At 35.4% G+C, this 25,484-nt stretch overlaps 3 protein-coding genes across 3 annotated transcripts in view; 1 reads left to right on the top strand and 2 right to left on the bottom strand.

The window, feature by feature from the left end:
• Nucleotides 1-11,094: 11,094 nt before the first annotated feature.
• Nucleotides 11,095-15,661, bottom strand: LOC141610952 (uncharacterized). The gene is made up of 5 exons (XM_074429272.1): nucleotides 15,545-15,661; nucleotides 14,675-15,110; nucleotides 13,686-14,081; nucleotides 12,024-12,438; nucleotides 11,095-11,650 (listed from the first exon to the last, which is right to left on the bottom strand). The coding sequence occupies exons 2-5, from the start codon at nucleotides 14,937-14,939 to the stop codon at nucleotides 11,455-11,457; spliced, it is 1,272 nt and encodes a 423-aa protein (XP_074285373.1). The 5' UTR covers nucleotides 14,940-15,110; nucleotides 15,545-15,661; the 3' UTR covers nucleotides 11,095-11,454.
• Nucleotides 15,662-20,934: 5,273 nt separating this feature from the next.
• On the bottom strand, nucleotides 20,935-22,311 carry LOC141612899 (uncharacterized). The gene has a single exon (XM_074431646.1). The coding sequence runs from the start codon at nucleotides 22,309-22,311 to the stop codon at nucleotides 20,935-20,937; it is 1,377 nt and encodes a 458-aa protein (XP_074287747.1).
• An 812-nt stretch (nucleotides 22,312-23,123) lies between these two features.
• The window catches only part of LOC141610949 (nuclear poly(A) polymerase 4-like), a 125,009-nt gene continuing 122,648 nt past the window's right edge, over nucleotides 23,124-25,484 (top strand). Inside the window, exon 1 of the mRNA XM_074429267.1 lies at nucleotides 23,124-23,143. The gene's annotated coding sequence lies outside the window, so the exon portion shown is untranslated. The remainder of the gene's footprint in view (nucleotides 23,144-25,484) is intronic.

Below are 25,484 nucleotides of genomic sequence, written 5' to 3'. Positions count from 1 at the left end.
CTTTGGATCAAATACCCGATCCGTACTCTGCCCTAATTGTCACTCCCTCTCAAACTTTATCTCACTCTTATTATCTCTAACGGATGTTAAACACTCTCTTTTCTCTCCTTTAGAACAAGAAGTATTCTCACCAATATAAACTAATTTGTCTCTCTATATTTTTGTGTGTATAAAACTATTAGCACCAATTGCTTTTTATACTACAAAATTCTCAAAACTTCTAATAGCTTATTAATGGTTCTCATTAAAACAATTCAATAACCTCTAATGCTTTATACGTTCCACCTTGCAAAACGTAATCAACCTACGTGCATTTGAAACATATACACACATTATTTCATATTTAATGTTAGGAGTTTGGGGAGATTAACTCAACAGTATGGTGTACAACCAGTCGGATTTATCGACGATACTCATGACAATTAGGCAACAAAGGTTAGATTTTTTTCAAGAAAACAATTGTATTGGTTTGAAGTTTTAAATGTATAATGAATGGTGTTTTCAAATTGTATTTAGAACTAGAATTTTGGCTCTTTCACATTTCTTATTTGACGGTGTCCCTAAATTTTGCATGTTATATATATTAACGCTTTATTTATTTTGCTATGGCAGATTGGCAGTAGTTCGGGGAAGAAAAACAATGGATTTAGGCTAATAATTTTTTGGATAAACCGACTTTAGTTTGTTGGATATAGTACACTGAAGAATGAATGGCTACTCGTGAATGAGTGAAGAGACTTGTAGGTTTGGCCAGGATATGATGCGAGGATAAATTTGAGACGATGTCGGCGTCTATGTTGGATGTTTTACTCCATCAATAAAAAATGAGAATTCTTGCAAAGTTAATGTCTCAAAGGCTATTAATCTTATTATTAATTTTAGATTTTGCGTATGTTACTAATTTAAAAACAGTTAACCGATAAAATTTTGATACATATGTTGCACTTACATGAAATTACGAATGAGAATTTTTGTTTATACTTTAACTGACACCTACGAAGTATTTCATATCAAACGTTGATTTCAATATGATTTTGACCACATGTATCAAAAAGAGAATAGATAAAAATCAAAGTCAACAAAGTTTAATACAACCATTAATTAATGTATATGCTAAAAGTATAAAACAAATCCAAATTTCATATCCATCGGGAGTTTTGAACTTTCTTTAGCTAACCAACATGATACTTTGTTCACAACCTATTTTGCGTCAAATTTTGATCTAACATGCATACGAAAGCCGAGAGTAATACTCTTGAGTACAATAATAATTGAAGAAAATAATTATCACATCATATTCAATAAGGCCAACAGTATGCCAAGTATAGTAGAAATTATAAAAGATAATATTTTATGAAATCACAAGTTAGTCAATCACCCAACCGTATGCTAAGTACTCTTCCGTTTTTCGATATATGACGTTTTGCTTTTGTAAAGCGATTCTTTGACGAACAAAAATTATAGAAATTATACCATTAAATTTCGTATGAAAAGCTCTTTCATACGAGTATACATATCAAAATATTTAATTATATAATTTGAGAGATACTGAAGAGAGAAGTGCGTGTTTCAAACTGTAAAAGAGTCCAATATAAAAAAAAAAACAAAGGGAGTATAAAACTAATCAACTTTGGGTGATAATTTGTCATGTTTTATATAGTTGTAGGGAATCAAGAGTATTACGCTTATGTTCTTTTGGACTTAATTTAGCTCATTTCAATTCAGTTCAACTCTATTCAATTCAGTTCATCTTTTCACAAATTACTATTAATTTTTTTTTGAAAGAAAAGATTAATTAATTAATAAAACGTCAAACGACACTTACAAAAGATAGGTATAATCGAAACAATTCTAATAGAAACCAAAGAATAAATTTCTCTTGTAAAACTACGGATCTCAAAACATGATATGACAATTCGGCTCGTCCTTGTATCGCTCTCTTCATGTAGCTTTTAAGGGGATCCTTCGTTTGATTCATTGATGGAGAAAATTTACCTTCTACTGGCACCATAGATCATGATTTAATAACGCATATCCATTGTAGAGTCGTATTAAGAATCAGCAATAAACCGCTCTTATCTATAATTCCAATAATAATACTAAACCCTAGAAAGACAAGGACTGAAAAAACTCCGAAAATAGAGACGGAAAAACGGACCTCACCAAAAGGGAGACTTTTATTGATTAAATCATAATATTTCATACTAGTAATTGATAAATTAAACTATTTGAGGAGCTTAACATCGATCAATGGTCGATGAAAGCCCCAAATTTGGTTGATGGAGGCTAGGGTTTTTTAGAGAGAAGAGGAGAGTGTTTCCACAAATTACTATTATGTCATGTTCTTTTTTAGTTAATTTCAGTTCACTTCAGTTCATTTCAGCTTTATTTAACTTGGCAAATGTCAATTCAGTTCAGCTACATTCAACTCACTTAAGATATTTTAGTTCAGGTCAATTCATTTAAACTCAGCTCTATTCAGCTCAAAAAGAACAGGGCCTAACTCCAATTCATTTCAATTCAGCTCTTTTCAAGCGAAAAGAACGAGAATCTTATGCTTTTATGAACTTTAAATAATCCATTTATAATGTTCATTTCGTCTCAAATTCAGTTTTCGATCGAAAATCCTCAATTTATAAACTTATAATATACTCCGCAATATCCTAAGCACTCACTGATTACCTGGATCACATTCCAAGGAGGACTGAATATCAAAGACAAACTGTTTAAAATTGGTTGCAGCAATGATGATCATTGTTGTTGTTGTGATAGCATGCCCGAAACTAGGAACATCTCTTTATCTACTGTACTTACAACCGCAGGGATCGAGTTAAGCTAGAACAATGGCTAGGCGGACTATATGCCCGCCGTCACCGATATGGTAGCAGGTAATACAGTAACTGTTCGATGGAAGATAATGGCAAAGGTGGTGATGAATGTTTATCAACAATGTCCGTTGCAGAGGAACAATGCAAGGATCAATAACTTCCTTCTTAGACCGGAAACTGTGGCCAAACAGATTGAGGAAGAAGCTAGAAGACGTATCAAGTTTAAAGCTGGTCCAAACATGGATCAAGTTAGTCTAGCTATGCATAGGAATCTTGGCTTGTAATAGTCCCTACAGTTTGGTTGTTATTTGGGGATCCTCTTGGGATCCTTTGTACATGTTAACACTCTTTTTAGTTTTTGATATATAATATACCGATTCAAATTTCACCAAAAAAAAAATATACTCCGCAATATGTTTGGTATGTTAATTTCTTTATTTTTAAAAAGATAACATTAGAGAGTTCATTATCGATAATGATCCTATTTATTTTAATTCCTAGGCTTGAGGTCCGACTTTGGTTTTTAAAGCTAACACCACAATAATATGACATAGTAATATTTTCCAATTACTACGTTATTAACAATAGACCACTACAAATAGGTCCGTGCATCGCACAAGCATTAAATCTAGTATATAACTAAAGGAGGCTTTTTTTTTCTAATTATACTATTAGTATTTGAATTAGGAGATAATTAATTATTTACAATTTTTCTATTATAATTAGGAATATAATTTTCCTATTAGAAATGAGAATTAATTACTTATTTTACCACTTTCCTATTAGAAATAGGAAATAAATTAACAATTTATTAAGGCTTTTTTTTCCTAATTATACTATTATAATTAGGAGATAATAATTATTTAAAAATTTTCTATTATAGTTAGGAATATGATTTTCCTATTAGAAATGAGAATTAATTTATTATGTTACAATTTTATTATTAGAAATAGAAAATAAATTAATTATCTATAATTTATTAATATTAAAAAAATTATTCATTAGTATTTGTTCACTTTTGATTAACTTAGAAAGAAAAAAAACATTTGATATATTTATAATATCCAATTTTATAACAACTTTCGATTAAAAAAATGAGGTATTATGAGGCTAAAAGGCCATAGGCCTAGGGATGGCAGTGGGTCGGGGACTGACCCGCACTTCGAGGGCGGACCTAAGTCGGGTATGGGTCTCATTTTTCAGACCCAATGGGGGTATGGGTCGGGTATGGGTCTTAAGAAAATATTTCGGGTCCGGGTCCGGGTCTAAGTTATGAGACCCATACCCGACCCTTAGACCCTTTAGTAAAGAAAAAAAATTAAAATTACAACTTTTCTGAATTCATACTGGCATACTGTAGAAACCCAACTAAAGTCTCTTTCTCTTCCCCCATCCCATAAAGTGATAAAACTCAATCAACTCTTCTGACAATACCACCACTCCACCACTGACACAAGAAAACCACCACCACAAAGATCGATACGCGATCGGAACCACCTCTTTAATAGCCGGCGACCGACAACCACCATTAACGGCAGATTAATAAACTCATAATGTTAAAGTAGTATGATTTTTTTTTTTAATATTATAGACCCTATAGTTTTAATCTTGTTACTAAAGTGGTGAAATTCGGACCATGGGTAGACCTGACCCTACCATTACCCATAGGGTCCGGGCATGGGTCCTGAATTTTAGACCCTTGCGGTCCAGGTCGGCACGGGTCCAAAGGGAAAATCTCGGGTCGGGTCCGGGTCTAGGCGGACCCTACCCAGACCCTACCCATTGTCATCCCTACCTAGGCCGAACTGGGTTATGACAAATGTGCATGCATAATACATACTACAAGGAATTTACTTATGTAAAGAGTAAAATGAACGCTGAAATTTGCCTTTACGTCTTTTGTTATTGCTAATGTCATATTTAATTATACATAATACGAAGTTTATTTTTCAAATGTCATATGTATTTCTCCTACTAATTTTAATGTTATTTCCCTCACAATACACTTCAACTTCTATTGATAATTTATTATTATATTATTTACATTCATTTGTCATTATATAAAAGTATATTAATCAAAATTTAAATAAGATATTCACAAATTATTGATAAGTACAAAGTTTGATATCTATTTTTCAAGGAGTATTAAAAGATAAAGAAAGTTGCTGCTAATTTGCGAATCGAAATATCATATTATGACAAATGAGTAAATGTTTTGAAAAACTTTATTGTGCGATTGTTTTACAATTTAAAGTAAAAATGGTACAACGAGTAATAAAATAGATTTGAATGAGGCTTGAAGGTAAATTAGATACAGTTATTATAGAAATATATGTATAAGGTTAAGATTCAATTCAAGCAACGATCAACATTAAAAAAAAAAAAAAAAGTCATAAAAAACACATAAAAGGGTAAGAGTAGTCTTTCCCTAACATAGTGAAGACCGTCTCTCTCGAGCTTTTCTTCTGACAAATTTACATGCATAATAAATGGTACTATTCAATTATATGGAGCACACTAATTATTGTTGATGCTATAATTTTTTTTTTTTTGTAAATTGAGCACATCATCACTATAATTTAGGGAGAGATACGAATTGGGGAAGGATAAGACATATTCGTCATGCATAATACGATACTTTAACCACCTTTAGGCAAAAATATAAAAATAAATGAAAAAATTTAAACCTAAAAGGGGGTCACGTACTTGTCAACTCTTCTATAGTTCTCTACCGCATTAATATTCTCACGAAATTTATGACATTTATTACATATTAATAAAAAAAATGATTATATTGCTCCGTACAATTTGTGATTTATAACTTTTAGCTAACTTATTTGAACTTGCTTAAATTTATATATTTTAAGTAAAGAATATTAATTATAAATATCATAAAGATTAAACTTGATCTTTAATTTCCTCAGAGATAAAAAAACAAAATTTTTTTTTTCTTATAATATACTAATTAAAGGTCATAATATAAAACAGGAAATTACACCACAATTTACTATTTCAATATATTGATGATCAACACTCGAAATAACACATTTGTTATTTAAATAGTGTAAAAACTTGCAAAATGCTAAAAAACAATGTTCAATCTGTCGTTATCAAACAAAACCCAAGTTTCTGCATTTTTTTTTTGTCATGTTCAACTTAATCTTTACGGGATGTAAAAATGATGAAGTTCAGAAAGTTGCGGTTAGTTTTCTGTTAGTTAGATGGACTTTTCAAGAGAGATGAAAGCTTTACATTTTAGACCGTTTTATGTGTGAATCGAAGGGGCTAAGTAGTGGGCTAAAGGTTGTTTTGAATGGGAATGAGGTTGATTGCGACGAGTTGGTTGACTAAAGTTTTTCCTTACTAGATCTAGAAAGAGAATAATAATTATGAGATAATAAAATTTGAAGAAAAAAAGACAATAAAAATGAGATAGAGGTAGTAATATTTACTTATGCAAAATGAAATAAATAGCAAAGTTCGTGTATATATATGTAATATTCTAACTTATTAAGTTTACAAACATAGTACCCAAACACTTTGTTTGAGTATCTGGAATGGAGGTAGGGAAGAGGACGAGAAAAAGACTAGGGCTTTAGGTTTTCACTTGGTTGGATAAATTTGAGAGAAGTTTCGAAGACAAGGATCGATCTTTCAAGGGATGAGATTGTTTTAGATCATGTGTGTGAATAGGGAAGAAAAATAGGGGTCTGTGTGAAGAATTTTATTTCAAATGAGAAGATGGGAGGGCAAGACTATTGTTATAGGGGGTGTCATAAGTAGCCCCAGCCATGTAGTATTGCGTTGGAATTTGGTTCACATTCAAAGGTACGTCTATAGTTTGTCCGGGAGATATAACAATTAGCTACCTGTAAATGTTTTTACGTAACTATCATTTGACCCAACAATGATTAAATTATGGTTGTTATTCTAAAGAAGGAGATTTATTGCATCATTGAGTTGATTATGCAAAGTAGATATTATTGTTTTCCTTGACCAATTGAAAAACAAACAGGTATTAATGAACAAAATCTAAAAACTCTCAATCCCAAGTATCATATATATAAACTTCATATTGGTTTTATTTTCCTAAAAACACAACATTGTCGAGAGCAAGGGTTAGTTTCTATTGGATGGTGGATTTTTCTAGAAGTAGGGGTTTAGTTTTCCACTTGGTTGGATAAATTTGAGATAAGTTTTGGAGACAAGGATCGATCTTTCAAGGGATGAGATTGTTTTAGATCATGTGTGTGAATAAGGAAGAATAGTAGGGGTCTGCGTGAAAGATTTTGTTTCAAATGAGAAGATGGGGGCCAAAAGTATTGCTATAGAGAGATAGAGGAGGGGGGGTTTCATAAGCAGCCTTAGCCATGTAGTATTGTGTCGGAATTTGGTTCACATTCAAACGTACTTCTATAGTTTGACCGGGAGATATAACAATCTAACCACCTCTAAATGTTTGTACATAATTACAATTTGATCCAGCAATGATTAAATTATGGTTGTTATTCGAAAGAAGGAGATTTGTTGCATCATTGAGTTGATTATGCAGAGTAGATATTATTGTTTTCCTTGACCAATTAAAAAACAAACAGGTATTAATGAACAAATTCTAAAAATTATCAGTCCAAGTATCATATATATAACTTCATATTGGTTTTATTTTTCTAAAAAACACTCTTTTATTCTTATGTCAATATTATGTTAACGAGAATTATTTGTTGGTCATGCGCCATACATAAAATCTTAGACATGAACTATGCACTATATGTCTATATTCCATTTTATTGTGAAATTTATCACACATTATTTTAATATCCGTGCAACGCACGGGCAAGAAAACTAGTAAGTAGTATAATTGGGGTCGAAATCCACAAGGATGGCGGGGTTAGGCTACAAGTCTTTGTCACTAGTTCTAGTTTAGTCGGAAGCAAAACATGTGAATGATTACTACGCTAACAAACTAGGCTAAAACAATAGGTAAACACACACACACAAGACGGAAACAAGAGAGGAAAAGCTAGGGTCTTTGGGTTTGTTTAGGTAGGGAGAGGGATATGCAAAGGTCTACTAGAAATGGGTCACGGTTTTGGTCAAGGAATCGAAGCTAGTTTCCTAGTCACCTTAAGCTCACTATAAAACTTTCATATTATGTCAAACTCATCACATACATGTTATCAAACACTCTTATTCACTCTCATGTAAAGAAATGTTAAGCAAAATTCAAAGAAAGGTAAGAACTTTCATTCACCCATTTCATCGAACACCTTCAATGCAAGTATATAAAGACTCGATTTTTAACCCATATTCAAATGTAAACAACTCATTATCATCCCTCATGTTTGCCCAAACTCCCCCTTTAACCCTAGTCTAATTCTACTCAAACATAGTTAACACAAGCAATACACATACACCAATATTAACCATGCCAAACATGGTTAGCAACAAGATTAAACAAACAATATAAGATGAAATGAAAAACATGTAAATAATTGAAATAGAGTGAAATTAAGATAAGAAATATACCAACTTAAATTAAAGGAGCAAACTTGGATTGAAAAATGGAGGATGAATGTCTTCTTATCTTCCAAAATTACAACCCAAAATTAATTGTAAACTAATGAAATGAGAGAAATTTGAATACTAATAACAAAAAAAAATTACAAATTTAATTAGGGAGAAATTGAGAGAGAAAATAAGAGAGTTTTTCTATCCTCTAAACTATACTACTCTACTGATTTCTATTTCTCAAATGATGTTGCCTCTTAAAAATCTAATTGAGGGTCTGCATATTGTTTCTCGCTTCTAAAAATGTGAAGCAGCTTCCCGTTGTCTCGCATGAGCATACCGTGACCACTCAAGAGTAATGGCCCAATGCATAAATATCTCCACCAACTAACAAGCAAAACAAGGACCAAATTGTGGCCCAACAAATGACGCACCAACAAGACCATTTCTTAGCAACTTGTTTACTTGTATTTCTCACAACACAAAATCTCATTTGTGACGGTACGTATCCGTCACTTTGGAGTGACAGATACCATTTTGTCTCACAAATGACCCAAATAGAGGAGAAAAGGAGGCACATGGGGTGCCCCACCTTGTCCCCCATATTCGTTTTGTGAGTGGCATTATCCGCCACTTGCTCCGACCCGTCTTCAGCAAGACTAATTGTTCTCACAATGAAACAGCCCACACCAAATGACAAAATGCATCAATTTCATTTGGACGATACTTGATCAATAATAATTTCGGACCAATTATGGCCTATTTGATCCACTTGTTTCTCGATTTGCCTCAATCGACCGCAATCGATTCCTACAAAATTTAAAGTAGCAGGAACAGTACAAAACTCTCGAAAAACAATAACTATTTCAATAAATATACTAAAACTAATTATTTCTAATTAAATAGTAAAATGAGCTATTAATCGATTAAAGCACGCAAAAATCAAGTCGTAATAAGATATAAATGCGGGGTAAAAAGCGACTAAAATACTACTCATCAGGGATCGGATCCGAATCCGAATGTTCTTTTCGGATCGGATATCCGCTTTTTCGGATCGGATGCGGAGCAGATATCGGATCGGTTTGGATAATCGGATTTTTTATTCAGCCCTAGTCGAGATGACACCCCGATGACATTCAGCAATGAGCATCTTTGTGAAACATTTTGCTCTCACGTTTATTCAATTCAATGGCAAGAACCTTGAGTTTACCATTAACTCGAAGCAAACCCTATTATGCAAATCACTCACATACCATATTCACCTTCCCAAATTGTTCAGAAACCCGAATTGTCAGCTCCGATTTCAATCATTCCAACAAAACTACCACATTTTATGGCTTACTAAATGTTAGAGGACTCACCAGTATTTCTGTTATATTACTTCATTACCTGTTATTTCTAACAGTCATCATAATATTCGCAAGAGTTGCAGCTGTTTTAGTGTTCCTCCTTTTTCTGTATTTCCTTTCTACAGATGTTGTTCATCCTCTCTTGGGTTTTGGGTGATGTCTCATAATAATGATCATGGTGTTCCCACTTCTCAAGATTCTAGGTAATATGTGCTATTAAGGGGAGAGTCCAAGGTGTGTTCTACAGGAATTGGACAATTGAAAATGCGACCCAGCTGGGTTTAAAAGGGTGGGTAAGAAATAGAAGAGACGGGTCGGTGGAAGCTCTATTTTACGGCTGTGGATGAGATGATGCAGCGTTGTCGCCGTGGTCCTCCCGATGCTCTGGTCACTGCCTTTCAGGCCCATCCTTGTAACGAGGATGACTATTTGAATGCCTTCTAATCTTACCTGAAATAATGCAATCATATACTTCTTTTAAATGCATCTTCTTTAACTGCTGATGAAACGCTCTAGGAGGAACAGAAATGTGATTGTAATGCGTGATGAAGATTTTATTTGGTGGGGTTTGCTGTTCTTATGCTGTCCCGGCCAGTTTTGATCTCAGACTCGGCCGATGCAATTTGGTGACCTCTGCATTACGCCATATTATGGCTCTAGTCATAATACTCCTCGTAAACAAAGCATCTGGCAACTATTCCACAGCAGTTGCGATCTGGTGGGCTACTGAAGCGATGATCAATCATGAAAATAATTTCAAGTAAGGGAGCGATTGGTTAACGACCAGGACGAACAAAATTAGTAGATTTAGCTGCCAGCTGACAATACTGAATAGTAAGCAAAACAAGAAGATGAAAGCAAACAAGAATGAAACATTCCAGATTTCCAGGAAAGTTGAATATGAATAAAAAGTATCGTCATGTTCAATGAACTAATGTTTTTTTTTTTTTAATAAATACAGAGTATTTTTATGTATGAAATTTAGCATAACTGAATAGCATGTCAAGATGGCCGGGTTGGTCTAAGGCACCAATTTCAGGTATTGGTCAGAATGGTCATGGGTTCAAATCCTATTCTCGACATTTCTTTATAAGAAATTAGGAAAACTTGAATTATTCATTTCTTTACAAGAAATTAGGAAAACTACAATTATTTGCACTTCCAGTTACTAACTCAATTTAGTAATCCCCGGCTTCTGCACAACATTGTCGACTTGCATTTTTTGTCCTATATTTTTGCTTTTTGGATGACCGGTTGTGTGACATTGTCAATTGTTTCAACGCTGGATACAATTGTGCAAGCATCAGCTGAGCATTATACCAGATCATATTTTCGAGGATCTAAATCAAGTTTGTTCAATAATAGCCGGCCGATATCATCCAAACCAACAAGAAAATGAAGCAACAATCTGAACTGCCAATGCATATAGTCAATTATTAAATTGGGTTGCCTAAGCAACACGAAACAAAGTCAAAAACATAACAAGAAATTTAAAGGAGAAAGGGGGAAAAGATCAACTCTACCCTATCTCTATAACAATGCTTCATCCAGTTAAAATGAGGCAAAGAAACCTCAAATTTTAGCAAACGATTTGTTACAAAAAAGAGCGCGGGCAATCAAAGAAACTTGAACGGTTTCGCAAGCTATCACCAATAATTTTCTCTCAATCAACTATGTGTAGAGCAATGAAGAACACAGAGATACTCCACCGTGTTTCACTAACCGCGTAACTGTAAAAGCCCATCAAAACTCCATTGTAGTAGAACTACTCATGCCGGAATAGCAGTTGGAGCCTGCTTGGTCTTGGCATGTAATCTGGCCATGAAAGCTGGATTTGCTATGAGCCTTTGTTTGACGTAAGCAGTCCGAGCCTCATCGACCAAAGCAGTAGCTTTTCCAGCCTCTTCGATTATGCTTAGCAAAGTTCTCAGGCAGTCTTTTCTATTTTCTTCACGGTGTTCAAACCTGAAACGATGGGAATTATATGCAATGCAGTAAAAGCCATTTGAAAAAAAAAAAAAAAAAAAACTGTATCATCTAAATCCGCAAGGTATTTAACTATTAACAATACAAATTTCTTGTCAGAATCCATAATAGACAAGAACAGATAATACTATTGCCAATATGTGAGATGTGAGACCAACCCAAATACTTGTATCCTCATTTAACTAATGGGTTCGTCTCGCATGCAACCCCGTCTCATATGTTACTGTGTTTTTATAGTACTGAAAAGATAAAGCGGTTATCCACGACATAGTGACAGTTTGAACGTATCACAGGTTTGCCTACTCGAAATCTGGATGCATAATCATAGATGTAAGAAGGATTTCAACGTTACCTTTCACTAGTTATTGTTAGCTCATCTTTTCCGGAATGATACCTTTTCCCAACTATTTCTCTCATTCGGCGGAACTGACATTTCGACAGTCGAAGCTCCTTAACAGTCACTGATAATTTTACCTTTCTGTTTTTAGGATGCCAGGCATCTCCACCAGGAACAAGTACAAGTCGTGTTTGCCATCGGAGGATGGGACCCACACCAGGAGGATCATCGCTCTTTTTATCCACAGGCTTCGCCACCTCATCAGACTCTGGAAGAAGTCTCTCTTCCTCATTCTTCTTTATATGCTCTGCTACGATCTCATCCTCAAACACCTTGAATTGCTCATATGCTTTTTCTACTTCAAGTCCATTATTTTCCATTTTCTCCGCTAATTCATCACACTTTGCTTGGACCTTCTGCTTAATGTCCTCTACAAGAAAGCAATCATAATGGTGACAGGTCAGATGCTACATCCAAATTACTAGTCATTCAAACACACGTCTCAACAATATAATTATCAAAAAAGTTACAGCTATTAAAAAGGTCAAAGGGAAAGAGTAATATAAAATTAGTCACTGGAGGGTTAAAATTCGACTAAAAATATTCTGGATTTAGAAGGCAACTTTAAAATTCGACTAAAAATATTCTGGATTTAGAAGGCAACATTTTTTTTCCAAAGAACATAAGGAAGTGTCTAATTTTCAATTACCCTAAATGCCATGAAAACTTTGTTTCCCAATGACAAAAAAAAAAAAAAAAAAAAAAAAAAAAAAAAAAAACTTTTTTCCAATGAAAAACCATTAACAGTTTATGATAAAACTTCCCTGGCTAATACGACCATGAAAAACCATTCAAAGTTTTAAACTCTCCCTTTTAACTCTTTTAATTCATCCCTCATTCTCTTAGTCCTAAGAAATTTGTTTCCCCATTTCCTAGCCCTGGTGGTGGGTCTTATACTGAGCGCCATATAACTGACTACAAGAAAAATGTCGGCTTATGCTCCATAAGACCATAGCTTCACAAATGGGATTGCTCACCAATATTAATTTCACAAATTTCGCCCAAGAAGGCACCTAGAATATGTTTAGCTCTTCTTTTAATGCAATTCGAAGGATATAAGAGAGACAGGTTGCAACAGAACTCAAAATAAGTCGGAACTGTCAAGCTTATTGCCAAATATCACCACACACCCACACGAAGAACTTTAGGATGCTGGCACTTGGTTTTAAATGTCCATCTCCTACAAACTTCATGCAAGAGTACACTGAAAAGCTAAACAGCATAGGGTAGGTGCCCAATTGATCGTACAAATGTGATAGATACGTTAATGATATTTTAAGATTATAAGGCAAACAAAGGTAATAAAATAGTATCATATGTCTCGGACATTTGCTTACCTCTTTTTAAAATTCACTTTGCAAAAATACTAAAGGTAAACAATTGACTAGGGCGAGGAAGTAAACGAACAACACAGATGGAGATAAGGGGCAAAAAATGTTCAAAACAGTTCCAGTCTACATGTGTATAGTATAGTAAATGAAAAATGTCAATTTAAGTGTTCGGTACATTCCAATAGTTGCCATAATATCTATAAAACAATGCATGATTGAGATATTTTTTTTCCAAAATAATGAAAAAACAAAAAAAAAAAAAGTTATAAATTGACGAGTATGTTACCTGGGAGAAGTTTATCCCAGTAAAGCATATCTTCCAAAATCTCCTCACACTCCTTAGGATCATCTACATATCCTTGTTGTTTTGCTTCGTCCACAATGGCATTCCACTTTTTGTCATCCATGTTGAAGTATTCATCTTGCAACATCCTCTTGACAACTACATCTTTTGCAGAGCATAAGTTTGGAATATCTTCATCAGTCTGAATAGCTTCATCAAAATCGGACTCGAATTCCTTATCCTCAACATTCTCCAATGGGGCAAAGCGTAGTTCTTCGGTCAGCTCATCATCAGTATCTTCGTGCTTTCCTGATAATTTTCTCGACAGTATGGCTTCTAGAACTGATGGGAGTGCCTCTTCATCACCCTCAAAGTACTTCCCTATCCTAGTTTTCAGCTCTGGAGTCAACCAAAAATATTTACCATCAGAAACATAAAGCAAAATAACGCAAGCAACATACATTTCATTCACATAGTGGTCGTTTAATTCCCTATAAGATACCTTAATGATTAGGAAGTAATATTTCACACGATTTTTCATCTCTTAAGAAATGATTACAACTTTTTGCCTCAATACAAGAATTAGATTTCCCTACGGATTCCCTATTACCTAGGGGAGTCTAAGTAAGCAACTTCCTCGATTATGGAGAAAATAGAATTCCCAATGTCCCCAACTCATTTACGCCGACAAGACGACACCAAAGGCATTGATCGGTTTCAATCTGGCACTCAACAAGAACCTAAAATCAACCACATCCCAAAAATAACAACCCAACTTCCAAATTATATCCATAAATTTCTCAGAGAAACCACAGTTAGGTCTATACTAACTACTTCCTCCAAAAATCATCGACATTTTTGCTAATTTGGATTTGCAATACTCCGTATTACTTACTAATGAAAACAGAAACAATGAACAACGAATCAACAAGCTACTATACAATCAGTAATTGGTTAAAAGAACATAGAATTGAATCAAAATTAATAAATACCTTCATTATCAACATCTTCAACAACTAAGTCTAAATTTTTTTCCTGGGTAGTTTTCAAGCTGGTGTGTTCAACAGCAGCAGCAGGAGGAGGAGGAGGATGATTAGGGTTTTGATCAGAAGAACCGGATGCTTCAGAAAAAAATCTGTGGAAAATGGGGAGATTGAATTTGGGAATTAAATTTAGGGTTTGATAATGAGGGATATGGGGAGATTTGGTGAAGGTGGTAGCGTAGAGTGACACATTTTTGAAGAGAGCTCTTCTCATGGATTCCTCCTCTTCTCTTGTCTTTGATTCTTGCTTGTGCTTCGAGTAATATTTCGCCAAAGTAATATTTATGACACAAAAGATGTCGCCAAAGTAATATTTTGCCAAAGTAATATTTACGACACAAAAGATGGTTACAAATTTGATGCTTGGAACAACATCAGAAAAGAGCTGCAAAACAGAAGACCAATTATTGATGCTTCAGCAATAATTTTACATAGCAAAAAATAGCAATAATTTTACATAGCATTGAGTCAGCAATCAATATTATAACTTAATAAGGGAAGGTAAATGTCCATATCAACGATGAGTCGATGATACAACCTATAACATCCTCCCTCCAACTTCCTTCCCCTTCTCCTCCTCCTCTAACCTTGTTATAAGGGAAGATAAGTTATTAACGATAGTACAATATGCTTCTCGTCCTCTAACCTCGTCCTCCTCCTCTAACCTCCAACATCCTCTCCTCCTCCAACCTCAACCTCCTTTCCTCCTCCTTCTCTTCCCAGTGATAGACATTCTAACTACGAGATGCTACATATCGATTCAGAAAATATATATCTTTCCCGTATAAAAAGTACAAGGATGAGTCCATCAGAAATTACCTCTGGACCAAAGTTGTAATATCTCCATTGTATTGAAACAACCTGTTTTAAAAATCTAATCTCTCCCTCCCTCTCCTGCCTGCAAGGCAACCTCTCGCGCTCAATAATTAAAGTATATTTACTATGAGAATCTAATTAGTCACTCGCATGCACGCACACACACTTGTTAAAACTAATATAATGATCTCTTATTTTACCACTATTCCTTTAATCTTTCCCGAAGTAGAAAATGAGACAACAAACTTGGAATTCAGGTATTTGCAACCTTATTTATCCCTCCCACGCTCCTTCATTCATCTCACGTACACCAGTCAATTAATACATCATCAGTTCGCTGGATGTGCAAATATGGAGATAACTTATGTTTCGCGGCATGTGCAAATATACATTAAAAACTTGTACAAAGGTTAAAACAGTAAATGAAATAACTTGTGTTCGTTGGATGTGCAAATACACCAAAAGTTGGAATAAGATTGTTGATTCCCTACCAAGCCCCTTTCGTTTTAAAACCAACACTCTCGCTCTCCCCTAGTCTCACTCACATTTGTTAAAACTAACAACGTAAAGGCCTCTATCCCCGCCCCCTCAGTATCTTTCTCTCATGTGTATTTGTTAAAAAAAGTTAACATCTTGGCCTCTTCCCCACTCCCTCTCTCGTGTATATTGTTAAAACTAACGAGATAAAGGCCTTTACGGCTTTTTCCTTTTCCTTCTCCCACTCCTTATATCCGTCTTTCTTTCTCTCGACAACAAAGAAAACGCGTCAAGAAGAAACGTCATATCTGAAAATAAGTGTCATAACTTATAAAAGATAGAATAACTATTTTAGCGGGTCAAGATTGAACCTGCACATGGCACTTCCATGACCTAATTCACCAGCCCCTGAACTGGCAACATCCAGAATTTGTTTTCCTGGTGTCTTGTATAGCGCTTTAAATTTTTACTTTCTTGACATGATTCCCATTAACTTTCTATTAATCCCTTGTAGTAGGGTAAAGTCAGCTATGTCCAGAATAAATAGAAGGAAAATGCTATCAATATATGAGGAAAAGAGGAACCTTTGAGAAAATGCAGGTCGTATGGGGCGGGGCAACTGTGGCTTAACACAACTTTTTAGCTTAAGTTCACCGGCTAGCAAGAGCGAAAATTAATACAAGAAAGCGATGATATTATTATTAGCAGTAGTACAATTAATAAGTATGCAAAGAAATAGTAATAAGAAAATGTTGTAACTAAATAGAGAGAAGTTAAATCCAAGAAAAAGATAGTGAGATACCTTGTTGAAAACCTCAAAAGAAAATACATTGCTTTTATTTACATATATTTACTGGCCTATGATGTCATTTGCGTATAACTACTTATTTATGGCTAATCAAATCTAAACCCAATTTAATTCCAGAAATTTATCAGTGGCGTAAGAAATAATTAAAACCAGAAATGAAACGTAAATCAATAGACATAAATGGAATGTAAACCAATAGACATAAATTGAATGTAAACCAATAGAACAACTTAGATGAATACCTGATCGATTGTGTTTCCCCCCTTTCAATCTTGTGCACAACTTGGTATGTACCCACCTTGAACAATAAGAAATGAACATGGCGTCAGTAAGAACACATTAAAGTTGTAGATCACAAGTACTATAATTACCATGGCAAAAAGGAAATATAATTTAAAGAACAAATAGAAAAGGAAAAAGAGTGGGAAGATCAGCTAGCATACGTTGATTAATTGCTATATATATATGATGAAAGAAGGGGGTAATGGATGAACGGGAAGAGAAAAGGGAAAATGAAGTGATAAAAGAAGCTGACAAGTGAGAAGAGTGTTTGTATTTTGTAATGCAAAACTGGATCCATTTGTATAAAGGCCCATCCTGTAAAACCCAGTAGCGCTAACAAAGCCCAGAGAAGTTAGTCAGTTTAAGGAAAACAAACACGCCAAAACGACACAGTTTGTGTCGTTTTCAACTGTTCATATTCATATGAACAGTGTATCCCCTTGGGGACTTTTAGAATAACTAGTCGTTGCGCCGCGCCCTCCCGAGCGCGGAGCCCCGATTTGTGGTTTTGTGCGTAGTAAGCTTTGAGGAAGCTTTGCGAATATTTAACGGTTCTGTGTATAGTGCATTTTGTGTATAAGCCTGCGGCTGCCGATCTGGGGTGATAAAGTAGAAGATATAATCCTCCGCCTGTTTGCAGTTTTACTGATAAAATATTTTCCGGAAAATCAATCTATGTTTTATTGATAATAAGCACCCTATTTATACTAATACAATTTCCATAATCCTACCTTAACATAAACAAGGATACTTAACATAAACTAGGACTTCTAAATAACAATACCGTCCTAATCTATTTGGAAATAAGAACATAGAAGAAAATAGAATATCGTAATATCGAACATATCGTAATACCCTCCCTCAAGATGGAGCATGAAGATTGATAATGCCCATCTTGCGCAATAACTTGTGAAATTGAGTACCACCCAAAGCTTTGGTGAACAAGTCCGCTAACTGATCCGTTGTAGAAACATGGTCAGTTGCAATTAATCCGTCAATAAGAGCATCTCGAATGAAATGACAGTCCACTTCAATATGCTTAGTTCGTTCATGAAATATAGGATTTTGAGCAATATGAAGTGCCGATGCATTATCGCAATATAGTGTAGCAGCCTGAGGATGGGAAACGCCCAAATTTTCGAGTAAGCCCTTCAACCATTTTATCTCACATGTAACAAGGGCCATAGCACGATATTCAGCCTCGGTAGAAGAACGAGACACTATAGGTTGTTTCTTGGATCTCCATGAAACAGGGGAGTTCCCAAGAAAAACCATCCAACCACTTATGGAACGGCGTGTCGTAGGGCAAGCCGCATAATCAGAATCACTCCATCCTGTTAAAGTAAGATCACATGAGGCGGGAAAGAAAATTCCTTGTCCCGGAGAACCTTTCAAATAGCGCACAACTCGTAATGCAGCATGCCAATGATCAACTCGAGGCATGTGCATAAATTGAGACAATACATGAACAACGTACGTCAAATCGGGACGAGTATTGACCAGGTAAAGTAGACGCCCAATCGATTTACGATATTTTTCGGGGTCACTCATCGAGCACTCGTGTTACGCCCCAACGAGTGGTTTTGCTCAATGGGTGTAAGTGCGGGCTTGCTCCCGAGATAACCCACTTCACTTATCACATCCAATGCATACTTGCGCTGACAAATCACGATACCTTCTGGATTTCGTGCAACTTCAAAACCGAGAAAGTACTTGAGAGCTCCCAAGTCCTTTACTGGAAAACAAGAACGCAAATAGTCTTTAAATGACGCCAAGGCCGCATCATTATTGACCGAGACAATCAAATCATCCACATAAACAAGTATATTTAGCTGAATATCACCGTTAGAATAAGTAAACAAAGAGTAGTCAGAATGAGACTGAACAAACCCGTAGTCAGTCAAAGCACGAACTAGTTTAGCAAACCAACACCGAGGAGCTTGCTTGAGCCCATATAACGACTTACGAAGTCGACAAACATGGCCTGGAGTGGTAGGAGTAAAACCCGGAGGTAACCGCATATACACCTCTTCATTTAAATCACCATGAAGAAACGCATTGTCAACATCCATGTGATGTAGCGTCCAATTTTTACACGCAGCCACAGCTAAGAAAGTACGTACCGTAGTGATTTTAACCACCGGAGCAAAGGTCTCATCATAATCGAGTCCTTCAGTTTGGTGATTTCCACATACCACAAGGCGTGCTTTGAGCCTCTCAATAGAGGAATCGGAGTTATATTTTATTCGGTACACCCATTTACTACCAAGCGCCTTCTTCCCCGCTGGAAGTGGTTCCATGGTCCAAGTTCCATTATTTTCTAATGCTTGCATTTCAGCATCCATGGCAGTACGCCATCCTTCAAGTTTAACAGCTTCCTGAAAATTCTTTGGCTCTGTATGTGTAGTAATAACTCCCAAAAATTGACGATGAGAGTGAGAAAATTTATTACAATTAACATAATGTACTAGAGGATACGGCGTACCTGAGAGCGATGAAGACACGGTGATTTTTGAAGCATCAGACGGACTATTACTACCACCAACTGTAGACTCAACCACAAAATCTCGTAACAAAGTCGAAGGAAAACGAATCCGTTGCCCACGACCAAGCTCGTCCTCTGTGGCAGCGTTATCACTACTTATACCAACACCATCCTTATTGGTTATTTCACCATGTGGTTCATCTCCTGCCTCCTCTATTTCAACATTAATTTCCGGTTCTCGCACCTCTATCGCAGGCCCTGTTTCAACATTAATTTCAGGTGCAGGCACATTAATTTGAGGTGTCCCTCCCTTTGCTTCATAACCAAACCAATCACATGTACCCTCCCTTAAGTCTTCATGGGTAGAATCAGGTGAAATGTTAACACTTTCAGGCTCAAGGAAGGGAAAAACAGTCTCATAAAATTGAACATCACGAGAAACAAAATAAACGTTGTTTTCGAGATCATAAAGATACCACCCTTTCTTCCCAAATGGATAGCCAACGAATACGCACTTACGACTTCGGCTAGCAAATTTATCTCCTTTTGCCTTTTGATTATGAGCAAAACATAACGATCCGAAAACTCGTAAGTTAGTGTACGTTGGTGCTGACCCAAAAAGCATTTCATATGGCGTTTTCCCGTTTAGAACAGAGGACGGAGTCCGATTAATAAGGTATGCTGCGGTAAGAATGCACTCACCCCAAAATCGTATAGGTAATCCGCCCTGAAATTTCAAGGCACGTGCGACATTTAATATGTGACGATGTTTTCGCTCAACCCTCCCGTTTTGTTGAGGAGTCCCCACACAAGAAGTTTGAAAAATTATTCCTTTGGAGCGAAATTGTGGTTGAAGACAATTAAATTCTGTTCCATTATCACTTCGAACCAATTTTATTTTCACCGAAAATTGAGTGGAAACCATAGCAACAAATTCCATAAAATATTTAAACACTTCTGTTTTATTAGGAAGTAAATAAATCCAGACGGCACGCGAAAAATCATCTACAATAGTGAGAAAATACCGCCCACCACAAGAAGCAGGAGGGTCATAAGGCCCCCATAAATCGCAATGAACGAGTTCAAAAATCCGACTACTAGTACTATCACTAATTGGAAAACTAGTCCTAGTTTGCTTAGCTCGGTGACAAATTTCACAGGGCACCGACAAGCATTTATTTGATGACTTAATAAAAGGCAAAAAACGAACCACTTTCTCAGACACATGTCCCAGTCGGTGGTGCCATAAACTAACAGGAGAAGACGCATCCAAATGCCCAGCAACACAACTTTCATTGTCTCGAAGGTAGTATAGTCCGTCGACACGATCACCCATGCCAATCATCGTTCTCGTTGGTAGGGCCTGTATAGTACATATGTTAGAGTTAGTAATAAATTCGCAATTCGAGCATCACATAATTGCGAAGGCATAAACAAGTTACAAGTTAATTTTGGCACATATAAGACATTATCGAGTATTAAAGAATTTGTAATCATGACTCGTCCAATACGAGTAGCCTGCACATTTTGCCCATCAGGCAATCTCACCATTCTTGCTCCAAGTGTTCTGACATTAGTGAGTAAGGAAAGAGTACCCGTAACATGTTGTGAACACCCGGTATCTATGATCCACTTACCTGTGAATCGAGGGGTAGGTATGCCACATACGTTCACCGGCTTTTCTTCTTCGAGACGGTTTGACGTATGATCAGTAATTACACGAGTGTGACCTGCACTGCTACTCCCGGTGCAATTTGTTTTTCCATTGACCTTCCCAGTCCCGCGCTTTGGAGGTTTTGCACCCTTGAGTTCGTACCACCAATCCGGCAATTCTTCCATTAACTCAAAACACATATTTATGTCATGACCAGCCTTATTACAATGAGTACATCGTAATTTGCTTCGCTCTTCTTTGCTTAAGAATTTCGAATCTGTACTCGAGCTTTTGGCAGGAGAGCGAGTGGGTTGAGAACGAACCACGTACCCACTAGACTGTCCTACCGTAGTTTCTTTGGCTTTGTCAATTCCCTTCACACGTTCTTCTTGTGAGATAGTTTGAAAAGCACGATTTAAGGTTGGCAGCGGATCTTGAGACAAAAGAACAGAACGAATCGAAGCGTATTCGGATGACCGATCAAGTCCAAGAAGAAAGCGATGTAGACGATCAGTGTCACGTCGAGAGACATAAGCTTTCCCGATGTCACATTCGCACTTCCCACAAGTACAAGAAATTATTGGTTCGTGCTTGTCCAGTTCATCCCACAACATACTCAATTTTCCAAAGTATATGGCGACAGAAGTATTATTTGTTTGAGAACATTCATGTAAGTCAGATTTAATTTTATGAATACGAGGTCCATCGACAAGGGAGAAGCGTTCATGTAAGTCGTCCCAAAGTTTCTTTGCATTATCATAATTGGAAAGTAACGATTTTACCTCTGGATCTATGGTGTTCATTAACCATGAGACGAGCATGCAATGAACTGTCTCAAAATCATCCTTGTTGAATGGCGCCTTTGGTCCTTCTATTGAACCATCAAGGAATCCAAATTTTCTTCGTGATCGGAGTGCGACTCGAACGTTGTGAGCCCAGTCATCAAAATTATCTAACTTAAGTTTCACAGGAGTGATATGATCACCTGGTCGATCATGGGTACCAAGGAAGAACGGAGAGGAAGGATCCGTCCTTGATGCCGAGGGCTCTGGCTTATCTCCCATGACAAACGAATTTTAGTGTTTTTTTTTTTTCGGAGAAGATTTTAACCTGCTCTATGATACCATGATAAAATATTTTCCGGAAAATCAATCTATGTTTTATTGATAATAAGCACCCTATTTATACTAATACAATTTCCATAATCCTACCTTAACACAAACAAGGATACTTAACATAAACTAGGACTTCTAAATAACAATACCGTCCTAATCTATTTGGAAATAAGAACATAGAAGAAAATAGAATATCGTAATATCGAACATATCGTAATATTTACCTTTGAGATTATGATGCGCCAAAGCAAATAGTGCATACAAAGTTAACAACATAGTACTATAGAAAAGATAGTTACGGACCAAATGTCACCACTTTTTAATAGAATGTAACCATTTAATAACAAAATATTATAACTAAAGTTGTCACTTTTTATCCTGGAAATGATGACAATATTTTATCAAAAAATAGTAACATTTTATCGTAAAATGACTATATTTAGTCCGTCTAATTTTACACGGGAAATACCCCGTCTGAAATAATAATTTGCGTGAAAGTTGATATTTTCTTGTTTTGATTGTCTATCTTCAAACTTTTTCCATTGGAATCTAGCATTAGCTTATACTCCCTCATATTCCAGATAATCGTCCCATTGTCCATTTCCGTCTAGTTGGGTAACTGTCCCATTATCTATTTTTGGTAAGTGTTGTGTGGTCCAAATTCAATTCCATTTCCGTCTATTCACATAACTATCCCATTGTCCGTTTTGTGTGGTCTAAACTCACTTTCTTAATTTTTGTGCCATTTTCACAATGAGACGGTTATGTAGAATAGGAGGGAGTACTAGTTTTACTCCCGTGTAAAAAAATGCACGGGTCGGTTTTAAACTATAATATACTAACCTTGTATGAATGCAATAAGAGATAATATTATTTTATCGACAATTAAATAAAAAAATATGAATTGAAATTGAGTTAGAGAATTGACATTGAATTAAATTGAAATGTACTAATAATAAATTCAAAAAAAAAAAATTACTCAAACACTTGTAAAAAAATCGTTGAAAATTGTAATTAATTGTCGTTACGATCATGGGTAGGCCCCACATTATAAAATTACTTTTTTACGCCTAAAATCAGCCGTCAATCACAAATCTCCAAAAAACTTGGCTTTTTTTCTATGTAGATTTGCTCACCTAGTAAGGGTGAGATTATTAGTAATACTCTCCCAAGTCTTAAGGCTCTGTCATATCAGCTTCCCACTAACTTTTATTATTTCTTTATTGTTCAAACTCACCTCAGACTCAGCTCAAATTTTATACATTATCCGTCAGACTCACCTCAGACTTTACTTTTCCACTTTACTCATTTTTTTCACAAAAAACAAATGACACATGTGAATCACTCATTGGTTAATTTCCCTTTAAGATGGGGTCAAAACTCACCCCCAAAGTCTTAAGTTGAGTCTTTGATTTGCAAGACTCAACTTAAGACTTTGTCAAAACTAGGATAGATTATTGGTAGTCTTGAGTGAGTCTTGTCTTAAGACTTATCAAAGTCTTGTCTCAAAACTACCAATAATCTTACCCTGAGTCTCTCTTAAGATGGCAATACCTTAAGCTTAATACTGGTTAAGTACATACCACTTGTATATATAAAAATGCATAAGAAAATATAATATATTTGTCATATATACTCAAGTGATATGATATTTGATCTGTGCTAAGTTTAAGACAGATAATATCGTGTTAAATGAGAATTTGTTTCACTCACCCGTCAAGGCATATTGTTCAACTGGATAATTGTGCTCGATGAATTGACATGTGTGATCAAATGCGTTTGTCCAGCCCGATAAAGTATGGTCCAATTTTAACTAGTACTTTTTTTTTTTATAAGGTAAGAAAACTAAGTTGATCCTATAGGGTAGGAGCAACCTATCTCATTATTTCGAATGAGAAAGGTAAGTTGAAGCCGCCGGCTTTCAAACCACCTCGAAAGAGTTGGACATGAATGTCCAACATAAGCCATGAAGTCAGCAACCTTGTTGGTTTCACGAAAGTAATGTTTAATTATCACTTCATCGAACAAATGAAGGTCTAATTTCACATCCTTGATAATACTAGAGATTTCCCATGGAATTTGCCAAGTACTGTGAAGTGAGTTAATAACACATAAATTATCACCCTCCACAATTAACTTTGAGATTCCTAAGTGTTTAGTGGCTAAAACGCCTTCTTTTAACTAGTACTTGGAATACTTGTATTAAGTCATGAATCATTAATTAAGTCCGGCAACCCGTTAGTGCTAGTATATGGACCATTGGACCTAAAGTGATCCTAGTATAACCATTTGGACCTAAAGTGTGAGAGGGCATTCACTTAGCACAAATTCTCGTTTGTGATGTTTTTGCGTTATAATGAAATTTTAAAACGTGGCTATTTTATAATAAATAGTAGGGTTGAGCAAAAAAACGATTATCCAAATCGATCTGATATCCAATCCGATCCGAAGTTTTGGATATCCGAACCGAAAGTTAAGTTTGGCTTGGATATCTGATCTGAAATCTTTGGTTTTGGTTTGGATATGGATATTAGAATTAAAATATTAGGATATCCGATCCGATCCGAAACTATAGTTTTCTAGTATAACTTCAAGAAAATAAAGTTTTATTTGGTACAACAACTTAATTAATGTTTAAAATACTAGAAAAATATCTAAGTGGTACTTAAATTTTATGTCGGAAACATTGGAGTAAGAATACTAAATAAAATCACCATGTAAGGCTATGAATATAATCGTGTTTCAAACTTAATTTTAAAGTGAATTTAAAAGTATGGATATCTGCATCTGATCCGATTATTTTGGATACCCGAACATTAGATATCTGAACATTTGGTTTGGATATTGGATATCTAATTTCAGGATTGCTAATATGGATATCCGATCCGAATTAGCACTTTGGATCGAATACCCTATCCGTACTCTGCCCTAATAAATATTTGTCATTTTATGTTCAAGATTAACTGATGATAACTTTGTATCATAAAGTAGGTTCAAATTAATTTGCCTAATAATATAGGCATTCACTTCAGTATTATTACAGAGTTTCTATAATATGATATGCGTGTTTCATGCTCCCTCCACTTTTAAATATATTTCATATTTTTTAAATATGAAAATTC

This window comes from Silene latifolia, chromosome 11 (genome assembly GCF_048544455.1).
Source record: "Silene latifolia isolate original U9 population chromosome 11, ASM4854445v1, whole genome shotgun sequence".
Classification (NCBI taxonomy): domain Eukaryota; kingdom Viridiplantae; phylum Streptophyta; class Magnoliopsida; order Caryophyllales; family Caryophyllaceae; genus Silene; species Silene latifolia.
The sequence above is the reverse complement of the archived record's forward strand: the minus strand, read 5'-3'. Positions and strand labels throughout refer to the sequence as shown.